The 12459-nt window shown below is 46.3% G+C and overlaps 1 protein-coding gene across 4 annotated transcripts in view; it reads right to left on the reverse strand.

Annotated features, from left to right (window-relative positions):
• The window catches only part of NCOA1 (nuclear receptor coactivator 1), a 270074-nt gene that overhangs the window by 24136 nt on the left and 233479 nt on the right, over positions 1-12459 (reverse strand). For all 4 annotated transcript variants that reach the window (XM_060250341.1, XM_060250351.1, XM_060250332.1 and 1 more), the window contains exons 13-15: positions 9843-9969; positions 3451-3619; positions 124-444 (exon numbers count right to left, since the gene is read on the reverse strand). In XM_060250341.1, coding sequence (XP_060106324.1) covers positions 124-444; positions 3451-3619; positions 9843-9969 — 617 coding nt within the window. The remainder of the gene's footprint in view (positions 1-123; positions 445-3450; positions 3620-9842; positions 9970-12459) is intronic.

Genomic DNA, 12459 nt, shown 5'->3' on the forward strand with positions numbered 1-12459 from the left:
GAAGTGAAATTGGAAGGCTGCCAGTAAGGTGGACTGCAGCTTCTGCCTGGCTACACAAAAGTTAATGCGGCCCTAGAAGCAAAGCCTGGTTTGTGGACCAGCCAAGCAGTTATGTACACTCACCTGCTGCTGTCCCTGGAGCCGCTGCTGGAGCTGCAACCGCAGGTTGGGTGCTGTTGGAGGTCTGTTGAGCACCTGTCGGGGCTGCATCCCCATGTTGGTGGGGAAGGCCCCACGGGGTGGCGGGACCTGGACGGGCATGGCACCAAAAGGCTGCTTCTGCCTCACCATGCCTGGGAAAGGACCAGGGAGGTTGGTGGTGGGAGAGGCTGAGGAATAAGGTTGCGGATACATGCCAGGCTTCTGATCCATCACGAGAGCAGGTGGTGGTGGTGTCGCTTGCTGTGGCTGGAATCTCTCGCTTAGCGTTTCCAGAGCACCGCCCTGTTCAAATAAGGAAAGAAGCGTGAGGTCTTCTGAGACTCAAGATAGTAACATAAATGAACCAAAAAACATGCAGCACGTTTTGAAGGCTGCACTTGAAGACTCTCAAATACAGTTGCAACTCTTCAGGGTATGTTTTCTCAGGGCTGCTGATCAATGACCAAATAATGCATAGTTCAACATGGGTATTGGAGAGGAAACCACAGCCAACCTTGGCTCCATCCCAAATGTATCTGAATCACATGTAAGAATATTTTTCACATTCACACATACATTTTAGGTGTACATTTCAGATGTCTGAAATGAAGAACCTGAGGGTGCTCCTCTTGTGAGATGATGTGCTCTGCTGAGTTTAGATTTACTTTCGGGGAAATTAAAAATAAGAGATGTAATGAGTAGCCTCTTGAAATCTGCTTTGAGCGAGAGTATTTCAATTGCTGTCAGTTCAAATCTCGCCTTGGCCATGGATTCCCTAGGTGGCCTTTAAAAAGGTAAAGGTAGTCCCCTGTGCAAGCACCAGTCATTTCCGACTCTGGGGTGACATTGCTTTCATGACGTTTTCATGGCAGTATTTTTACCGGGTGGCTTGTCATTGCCTTCCCCAGTCATCTACACTTTCCCCCCAGAAAGCTGGGTATTGAATTGAAAACAAATCAGCCAGTATCATAATGCCCTTGTATAAATCGATGGTGCGGTCTCATTTGGAATACTGTGTGCAATTCTGGTCATCGCACCTCAAAAAGGATATTGTAGCATCAGAAAAAGTCCAGAAAAGGGCAACTTGAATGATTAAAGGGTTGGAACACTTTCCTTATGAAGAAAGGTTGAAACGCTTGGGGCTCTTTAGCTTGGAGAAACGTCGACTGAGGGGTGACATGATAGAGGTTTACAAGATAATGTATGGGATGGAGACAGTAGAGAAAGAAGTACTTTTCTTCCTTTCTCACAATACAAGAACTTGTGGGCATTCGATGAAATTGCTGAGCAGTCAGGTTAAAACAGATAAAAGGAAGTACTTTTCACTTAAAGGGTGATTAACATGTGGAATTCACTGCCACAGGAGGTGGCGGCGGCTACAAGCATAGACAGTTTCAAGAGGGGGTTAGATAAAAATATGGAGCAGAGGTCCATCAGTGGCTATTAGCCACAGTGTGTGTGTGTGTGTGTGTGTGTATATATATATATAAAAAAATTTTGGCCACTGTGTGACACAGACTGTTGGACTGGATGGGCCATTGGCCTGATCCAACATGGCTTCTCTTATGTTCTTATGTACTCATTTTACCGACCTCAGAAGTATGGAAGACTGAGTCAACCTTGAGCTGGATACGTGAACCCAGCTTCTGCCAGGATTAAACTCAGGTCATGAGCAGAGCTTGTATTGCAATACTGCAGCTTACCACTCTGTGCCATGAGGCTCCTCACAGGTGGCCTTAACCAACACACTCTTTCTTCTATCTCAGCTCCACCCCCCCCCCCAAACAATAGGGGAGGAGAGTAAATAAAGCAGGTTGTTGTATGAGCTACTGAAGTGATCTAAGCAGATTGTTCTCAGCACTGAAACTCGCTCTCTAACAGCAAAGTGTTATTACCATGAAAGCCCCTGAATAGATGAGGATGAAAAAGCAATAAGCCTTCCTAGAAGATCACAGCTGAAGCCGCATTTCCAAAGAGCTGAACAATTTAGCAATCCTCAGGCCCTTGAAACTGTTTCAGATAATCTAAGGCCAAGGCCAGACGCGCATAAACTGACGAGATAGGCACAGATGAAAGCCAGATGCATGTCGGATTTTATGCGGTTGTCCAAACATCAGCATCTGGCAATGGTCGTTGGCTTGTTTGTGTCCCGAATTGCCACGACTGGGATGCGGACTTTTTTGATACTACATGAAATCCAGAATAAGAATGCTTCCAACAACTCCCGCGCGTACTTTCTATGTTTGAACACTCAATTGTAGCACATCCGCTTCCCTGCAAGAGCCCACTCCAAATGATATCATTGCGCCAGCCTTCCAACCTTCCGAGGTCGGTAAAATATGTACCCAGCTTGCTGGGGGGGGAAAGTGTAATGTCCGGGGAAGGCAATGGCAAACCACCCTGTAAAAAATCTGCCGTGAAAACTTTGTGAAAGCAGCACCACCCCAGAGTCGAAAACTGGTGCTTGCACAGGGGACTTTTCCTAAATGCGGGGGGGGGGGGGGGGGGAGGAGGCAGATCGCCGACCTTTGCCGTCTCCCTGCCAGGCGGAGAGACAGCAAAGAGAGTTGCCGTGCTCCCCCCTCCCCATTTAAACAGCACAGTGGGGTGTTTAAATGGGGTGGGGGGAGGAAGATCACCCACCTTTGCTATCTCCTCGCCAGGCGGAGAGACAGCAAAGAGAGTTGCCATGCTCCCCCCCCCCCATTTAAACACCACATCCGGGTGTTTAAATGGGGGGGGGGGGAAGATGACCTTCCAGGCGGAGAGACAGCAAAGAGAACTCCTGGGCTTCCCCTTCCTTTCCGGGTGTTTAAATGGGGGGGTGGGCAGATCGCCCACCTTTTCTGGCACCTTTAAAAAAAAAAGCCAAGCACGATATTCCACAGTACTGTGCTTGCGCGAGTGTGGAATGCCATCTCAAAAAATGAGGTCTGGTTGAGACCTCTGATCAACCAACGACGGGACCAATGCTGCTTAGAACTGAAGGATGGAGGGATGTCTGATCAGGAAATTTGTTGTAAAAAAGCTGCGGGGTATAATAGCAACAGGTTAGGGATGGATTTAATGGTGAGTGTGACCGCGGCCTATCTCTACCTGATTCTTCCCATTTGGTGAACAGAACAAAAATGCCGGAAGATTTTTGCCTCCAGGCTTTGGAGGATATGGTTCAAGGTCGCCATTGTGTTCTGCTTAGTTTCCAGTGTGCTTTGAGTCCTCCTTGCATTTGGCTGAGACTTGCAGATATGGAGAAATCCTTCCAATGCGCATCAAAACCAGGTCTGTGACATGCATGAGTCAGCTCCCTACCTGGACCAGTTTGTCAATGCCAAGAGCTCTGTCCAGTTCTGCCAGCTCATTTTCGTCTTTGCCACTCAGGAAGGACACAAGCTGCTCAAGAAGGGCTTTCTCGTCATTCCGTCCCTCTGGCGTGGTGGGAGGGCATAAGAGCTCATCCAGCTGAGAAGCAATACACTGGCTGTAGGGACAGCAAGGCAAACACAGGAAAGGTGAGTCATTGGAACGCCTCCCTGTTTTCTGCCTTGAGATGATCCTGATACACAGGGTCTCTTTCTCTCTCTCTCTGAATGAAAAAAAAAAATCAGTGCTCCTGTATACAAATTGAGAGCAGGATTTCCAAAAGTGCAAGGCCAACATTCATTTCAGAATGACCACAGAACATTATCAACTATCTCCTGCACTGTATTTCATAAACATACAAACAAACTGATGTAGTAGGTAGGCTAGTGGATAAAAGCAGTGGAGCAGAGATGTGGCTTGCTGGCAGAAATTCCCGGCTCCCCCTGATGTTCATCTCCAGCACCTAATCCTCAGAGGTAAACTGCTCCTGAACATGGATGCTTCACTGTTTATAGTCATACATTTGTTCATTCTTTTCTAAAGCCATCTAAGCTACTTACTTACTGAATACTGAAGGGGTAAATAAACATAATTTTATAGTATGTAAAGTAGTAATTCCTTTAATCACTTCTAAATCTATCGCCAATCCGGTTTAAGTGTTAGCAATATGTGAGAGGGAGAAAACTCAATTTCACAAAACTCTCCCCCCACCCCAACACACACTTTACCATTCCTTGTCCAAAACAAAAAGTCTCAAAAATACTTGAACCTCTTTACACTGGGAAGGTGGTCCCCAACCCTTTAAACAGCTGGGTTGTCCTTTTCTGCATCTTTTCCAGCTCTACAGTATCTTGTTTTTCACATTAGAGATTATAATATTCACCGCAGAATTTTATCTTGAATGTACAAAAATCCCAAATTGCACATATACTGTCCTTGATCACTCCTGGTCTGCAGAAAAACACTCACCAGGGACAATATCAGCCCCACGTTAGTCTTTGAGTGGTTTTTATAGCCATGTTATTTGATTCCTCTGTTAAAATCTGGAACCCCTTACTGCTGTGACTGCTGTTTGTTCTGCACTCATGGCATGCTGCATCCTGTGTGGAACACTCCACGCCCAGAGGGCTCATATACATTGAGAAACGGACAGAGGACTAAAGAGAAGGAGGGCAGAGTGGATATTACACAATGTAGAACAGCTGAGGCTCAGGTGAATACAAGGGTGGTCTTGTGGAAAGGTAGATTTGGTTTTGAGGAAGATCTCAAAGGAGGCAAGAGAAGCAGTTAGCTGGAGAGGGGGAAGAGGACAGCCATCAAGTGCAGGGAGGGCAAAACAAAAGCAGGAGAAGGGAACAAAAGAAAGCTAGTACAGAAATGGTGAAACATGAAAGTAGGACATGAGAGAGATGGTTTGTAGGTCTGTGGGGACCCTGGTCTCTTTCACTGTACTTTTCCTGGCTAACTGCTATGCAATATCCTTGTGATCGGCACACATTTTGCTTGTGGGATCCTAAATCCTGGCATCTCTAGTTTGAAAAAAATGGGGATCTCTGGAATTAGGACTGGGAAAGAAACTCTCTTGGTCTGAGACTCTGGAGAGCCATGGCCAGTCCACTGTAATAAACAGCCTGACTCTTTATGAAGCATTTTCGTAGGTTCCTATTACTCCTTCCCACCTCAAGATCCACTGGGCCAGCACCAGAAGTCAAAAGGGCCAAGCAGTTCCCAGAGCCCACCCAATGAGATCCCAGCACCACCATCTGGCTGTGGCTGATTCATCTGGGCTCCATGCCAAGAGATGGAGCACCCCCCCCTCCCCAATGTCCTCTGTAATAATGCTGTGAGGTCTGCAACATTCTCCCCATTGCAGCACCCTCTTGTCATGCTTCCTGCAACAGCCAAACATTGACCGGTCCCTACCCTTTAAATTACAGGGACGTGACCTCTCCCGCTGCTTTTCTCTTTTGTGTAGTTTGTTACTGGCATAATTATTATTATTGCTTGCTGTTGTTACTAGGAACAGTAGTTAGATTTTACACAATAAGAAACCCCTGGAAGCTAAAACTTCATCTGGCTTGGGGAAAGTAAGAACAACAGCAGGCAGAAAACGAGAATACTTCTGTCATCCTCCCCCCTTCCCCCTCTCCAACCTGAATAGCTGTTTCCAGTCTCCTTTGCTTGAACGTGTAATGAGACACATCCTGATGACAGGTCTAATATAAGTCAATGGGATTTTGGGGTCTGGCAGTGCCATGGGTGGGCGCACCACACTCACTGGAAAGCATGAAGAAGCCCGAGGAGAGGGACTCTCCAGTGCCAAAAATTCCCGAGGAGTCAGCAAGTCTACTTGCTCAGCCCCAGATGAGCACCATATGTAAGTAACTGGAACTGATCGAGTTGCGTGCAGCCTTGCCAACGCATATGTCTTCATGGGGGCGGGGAGACAAGGTTCTCAAGGAGGCTGAAGAAGGGTGAAAGGGAATGCAAACTAGTCCATAACAAGGCATGGCTTCCAAACAAAACACTGCTTGTGGGGCACAGCTAAGTCATGGGACAAGCTTTGTGGGCCGCTGCTCACTACGATGGGCAGAAAAGAGAAAAACGAGCAATAGTGCAGCAGACTTACACACATACAGATTCAAGGATTGGAAGAGAGAAGGAATGCACACAGAAAATAATCTTGTGGCACATTAAGGACTAAAATCTATGGTTGCTCTGGAAGAAACAAAGGTCACTGTGAAACTCCAGAGCTTTTCATGCATTGCAACAAAACTTGGGTTTGTCACAGAACACACACTCTGGCAAGAGCTGCAGCCAACTGCGGCTTCTTTCATGCAGGATACATGCATTCTCTTTCATTCTGGATAGATGCCTTTTCCACATTCACACATTACATTTTCACAGGTACTCTTTAAAAAACAATTCTGGGTGTTAAAAAAGAGCATTGCATAAAGATGCAAAAAACAGAACCTCTGCAATGAGGGTGAATTGGAAGAGGTTAAGGCTGACATTCTCTGTATCTTCACTGTCTCAAATACGCACAAGGGAGGTTCTTTTTCATATGACCACAGGTTGGTGCAAGTTTTCCCATTTAAAACAATGGAGGCAGCAGCTCCAGAGAGACCCCTGTCTAACAACACAAGGAAACCACCCACTCCCCATACCCTTGAGCCCCAGAGCAGCCAGAATATTAAAATCCACCTGTTCACTGACATTTTATAGCCCCTCTCCATCCCTGAGCATGGTGATTTTTAATCCTCTATCCCCCCCCCCAAATATATATTTTTGTTTCACACATGCTCACAATCTAAACCATGAATGGAAGACATTAAAAGGTTTAATTAGAGGAAGCAGAAGAGGTTGAACAAAATGAGGATTTTTTTTTAAACTTCACATTTTATAGAGAAAGGGAAGTTAAATATGACCTAGCAATCTTATTCTTCTTCACCGACTCATGTTTGAGTTATAGTCTCCTACTCTGCCCCCCCCATGCACCACAATCAGCCCCCCTCAAAAGCACCCCCCTCACACACACAAAAAAGGCAGAGTGAAAAGAGAAATAAAAATGCCCCCTCCTGACTTCCAGAGGACTGTCATAAGAGCTGTGGCAGCTGGTCTCTGCTGTGGGCCCTCCTTGCATGGATTCTTCACAGAAGGAAGGCAGCAGCTCCCTGCGATCCCATTCAGCACGGATCCTGCCCCAACCGGCAGTCACGGTGCTCTCTAGGGAAAGCTGGGGTCGTAACCAATAGAACCATACAGAGCTTTACATATCACTCTCCATTTTAGTGCCAAATGGAAAATGGGGGCACGAGGCCAAGAACCTGCAACTGGATCCTCTCCTGCTCAAAAGCTCACGCGCTGGGGCTCCTTCTGTGTGTCCTGAGTTCCTCAGCCATTCCAAAATAGCTTACGTGGCTTGTATCTGGGGAAGCAGGAGGGGATGGGCAAGGGAGATTTTGGACCACTAAATCCTGCTGCCTCGAGACACGTTGTGAGTCCCTGCCTGGGCTAATATCCTCCCCTGCCTGGGCTAAGATCCTCTCCTTAATTTCCCACTTCTGTCACAAAAAGGGCCGGGTGCTCTGGATTGCTTTTGCAGAATTTATATGAAGGAAGTAGTGGAAGATACTGTGTAAAAAGTGGGACAGTGAAGAAGAGGCAGGGTGGATGGGAGAGCATGGGGAAAAACTGGGAGCCGAGGAGGTAATGTTCTGGCACAGAGTGTACTTTAATACAGCAATCCAGGTCAATGGCAATTTTCTTTTTGCTGTCAAGTTGCAGCTGACTTATGGTGACTCTGTAAGGTTTCCAAGGCAAGAGACAAAAAGATGTGGTTTGCCATTGCCTGGCCCTGTGAAGTAATCCTGGGCTTGCTTAGTTGTCTCTGATCCAAATATTGACCAAAGCCGACTCTGCTTAGTTTCCCAAATCTGAGGAGATTGGGCTAGCCTGGGCTATTCCAGTTAGGGTTGCCAGATCCCCACAACTCACCAGCAGGGGGTGGGAGGGAGTGTTCTGGGAGAAGGGTTGGACAGGGAAGTGATGTCATGACATTGGGGACATTGTGTGGTGACGCTTTGGTTTGAGGGCAAAACTCTATGGTGAAATTGGAACAGTTCTGCAAGTGCAAGGGCCAGTCCATATATCTGCTTACAAAAAGAAAGTTGCTTGTGTGTGGCAATGTGTGGACCTAAACCAAGCAGACAATGAGCAGTTCCTATAATCTGCAAGAGATTTAAAAAGACAACACTCCCATTAGCCGAAGTTAAATACAAAGGTAGAGCTTGGTTCATTTACAAGAAGAGGGGATCAGGGACCATAGAGAGTCTCAGCATTTTCTTGATGAGTAAAATTAAAAAGCAGGCTGCTCCTTCCTGCCATTGATAATCAATGGAATCTCATCTTGTGTTATACCGTCTGGAAACCAGAAGGTTGGATACCACAGCTGAGTCCAAGGTTTTTTGTGTGTGGTTCTTTAGGCAAGATGTTTGCAACTGCAACAGGCCTTCCAACTCCCTGAGAAAGAGACATGGAGCTCCCCCAGAGGGAGAACATAGTAAGAGTCCAGTAGCACCTTAAAGGCTAACAAAATTTGTGGCAGGGTATGACCTTTCATGAGTCACTGCTCTTTTCTACTGCTACAGAGCGACTAACATGGCTATCCATCTTGATCTATCTACAAGGAAGAACATGTTACATGATCCTTAAACAATCTTGCCCACTGGTTTCCTCTGGCCAGCAGAGCAAGATGGTGAGAGTGGCAAGATGGAATGAGGTGATGTGGTATGGATTTGATGGGCCCTTCAACCCTCTGTGAGCCCTGGACACCTAATCAATGTCACTAAGGACTAGCTGCAACCAGGGCTTCTTTTGTAGACAAAGCCCAGCAGGAACTCATTTGCATATTAGGCCACAGTCCCTGATGCCAAGCCAGCCAAAAATGCATACCTGTGTGTTCCTGCTCAAAAAAAGAGACCTGGTTGCAGCTATATGTAATGCTTGCCTTCTTCACCCAATTAAGGCCCAGAGTAGGAGGAATCACATATTGGTGTCTCATTTGAGAATTTCCTTGTGAATGCTCTTGCTCCCTGTTCTTCAGCAGAAACACCTCAAGTTCACAAAGTCTTTCCTGACTGGCCTGTGAAGTGTTTTGCACTCTTTCCTTTTGCTTTCTTGTTCCTGAGAGGCTTCTGCCACGTTTCTGTACACATGACTGTCCCTTCAAAAGACATCACTGATGATGTGCAATGTGGGAAGAAAACATGGCAGTGGGAAGTGAGGTTCTGCGGGTCTCAAGAAGCAGCCTGCAGGCATGATTAATCTGGCCCTAGGACTGGTGCTGGTCTGCAAATAAATGAACTGAATTTAAAAAAAAAATGGTCTGGGCAAATTCTACATTCCAGAGGTTGGGAAATTCCCAGAGATTTGGGGGTGAAGAATGGAGATGGAGGTGTTTTGGGAATGGAGGGATCTCAGTGGGGCAAAAGGCCATAGGGCACACCCTCCAAAGCAGCCATTTTTTTTCCAGGGGAAGTGATCTCTGTGGTAAGCTAAGCATGGTCAGCCTTAGTTAAGTACTTGGATGGGAGACCACCAAGGAAGTCCAGGGTTGCAATGCGGAGTCAGTCAATGGAAAACCACCTCTGAACGAGTTTTGCCTCGAAAACTCTATAGGGTTGCCACAAGTCGGCTGTGACATGATGGCACTTTTGCCCACCAAGAGTCACGCTTTGCTCCTTTCGAATACTACTCTGTGTCCACAATCCTGCCCTTCAACCATCACTAAGTAATGACAACAAACACAGCAACAACACCACCCACAACTCTATACTTACTCATCTGATTTGCTCATAGGTCCTCGGTTGATGGAGGTCATGGAGTTGTCTGGCCACGGGATCTGCTCCCCCATTTCTGGTGGCCGAAACTGATGATCTGTGACGCCCAGTTCCAGTTCAGGTAATCCTGGCAGGGGGAGGATGTTACATGTCACGTTTGTGAGCAAGCAGATCCAAGGAAGATAATCCTTCTTGCTCTTGAGGCAAAGTGGGAGAATGCAAGAACTCTCAAGGAGCTATGGATGGTTGGGGCTGAGACTGGCTAGCAAAGCTAGCTCAAACCTCAAGATATCCTACTATTCAGAACCAGATCCAAAGCCAAGTGTTAGGAGGCCCTTTAGTCATCTTGGGCAACTTTCAGACATATCAACATAAGAGGGTAATCAGTGGGGGAACATTATCACTTGGCATGAACAACCATCAAGGGGTCTCTCTTATACCAGTGTATACATTTCTGCTCCAGGCAGACCTGATCACACAATCCACAAAATGCACTCCAGGATTCTTTATACTGCAGGTGGTGCAACTCTCAGCTCAGGTCAGGAGGGGAAAAAAGCACGCATGCTGCTCCACTGGTGTCCCTAAAGATACTGTAGACTTTCTCCTGCAGTGGTTTTGATTGCTTGAAGCATTCACACTGATCTTGAGCCCCTGTCCTCTCCAGGTAACTCTCAAAGCACAGCCTTATCATGCACTGAAGGGTGTCCCATGTAGCCAAACATTCACTGTTTGCTTAAGTGAATCAAGAGAGGCATACCTGCAGGCTTCTCTCTAAATTTCTGGATATGGGTGGACTGGAATCAGAGGCCCAAAGGAGTATTCTGACTGAAGATATGCTTGTGTAGAGGATGCTGTGGATCACAGCATCGCTTTACTCATTTGTTGCATTGGATCCACGAAAGCCTCCCCACTTCTAAATTGTGAGGCACACTCTCGTCTCATAATTGCCACTAAACTATTTAAACAAATTACAGAAGTTCCATTCATGGGCTTCCCACCATAAGAACATAAGAGAAGCCATGTTGGATCAGGCCAATGGCCCATCCAGTCCAACACTCTATATCACACAATGGCCAAAAATTTATACACACACACACACACACTCTGTGGTTAATAGCCACTGATGGACCTCTGCTCCATATTTTTATCTAATCCCCTCTTGAAGCTGGCTATGCTTGTAGCCGCCACCACCCTCCTGTGGCAGTGAATTCCACATGTTAATCACCCTTTGGGTGAAGAAGTACCTCCTTTTATCCGTTCTAACCCGACTGCTCAGCAATTTCATTGAATGCCCACGAGTTCTTGTATTGTGAGAAAGGGATACTTTCAATTTGGCTTTTTGATACCAACAATGACTGGACTACATAAGTTCTGTGGGACAACAGTTGCTTGTGAAGAACCCCAAAACTGTGCCCCCCCCTTTTGAAGGTTTCCTTTTTAGCAAGAAATTTTAAATTTACATGTCTAAAGGACTCCTTCTTCTAAGTCTACATATAGGGTGAAATGAAGCAATTAACAAAAACATGATTCTTTTTGATGTGTTTCCTGCCTCTCATAACCAGCTGAAAAGGCACAAACAATTTAAGGGATTCAGCAAACTAATTTCCCTCCTTTCTGGGTTACCTTTAACTGATTATCTGCTGCTCTCAACATTCTATGCTTCTGAAGCTTATTGAATCCTGATCAGATGTGTGTATGTGGGGGCTTTTTCCTTCGTTTTATTTTAAAAGCAATTTCCCCCCAGTATACCTGAAATCCTTGAGTTCTCAGAGACCCTCATGTTGTTTGCAAGGTGGCCTGATTTTGCTGCTTTTATGAATGGGACGGGGTGCACTCACTCTACTATCAGATACAGTTAACAGTCCGCTGGGAAGTTCTCCTGTGCAAGACTGGCTGAAATGAATGGGAGATACACAAGGAAATAACTCTTTTTGGCTCCTGCCATTCACTTTGATGGGACCTGGCTCCCACAGGAGGATTTCCTGGTGGGTTATGCCCACAGGTCAGGCCTGTCCATCCCCTTAAATGGCATTTCAAATGCACCACCACAGTTTGCTTCAAGGTAGGGCCTCTGTTGGGCTTGGAAATGGTACCAGAAGCCCCTCCTCATCGTCTTAGATGAGTAATGAGTAGCAGTGGTGCCTTAGTGATAAGGGATAATGACACAAGACGAAAAATTAATTGCTTGACATGTTTGAGAGTCACAGCCAAGGTTTGAGTATATTGACCCTTGGGCAGATCCTCCCACTGTGGCTACATTTGCTAGATTTAAAAAACCCAGCAATGGACTAGACAACAAAGTCAACCTGCAAGCCCCTGACTTTGAACTGACTGTGCAGCAGCAATGAAGTCTTCTTAAGGTTGCTTGGCAACAGGAAAATAAAGGAAGCACAAGCAGCCACACTGTCGATTCCAGCTGAGCACGAGAATGTGGCACATGGGAAAGCCGGAATCATGTTCCCCACAGTGTCTGTTGAGGGTGGTTGTTCTTCCATGCTACTGCTGACTACGTGAAGTGGAATTAGTAACCACTACCAACCCAGATACAGTGATCTCAGATGAAAAACATCCTGATTTTTTCAATTTCAATGCTTGCTCTAAGATCCTCATTTTTAAC

The sequence above is a fragment of the Heteronotia binoei genome, chromosome 1, assembly GCF_032191835.1.
Source record: "Heteronotia binoei isolate CCM8104 ecotype False Entrance Well chromosome 1, APGP_CSIRO_Hbin_v1, whole genome shotgun sequence".
Lineage (NCBI taxonomy): Eukaryota > Metazoa > Chordata > Lepidosauria > Squamata > Gekkonidae > Heteronotia > Heteronotia binoei.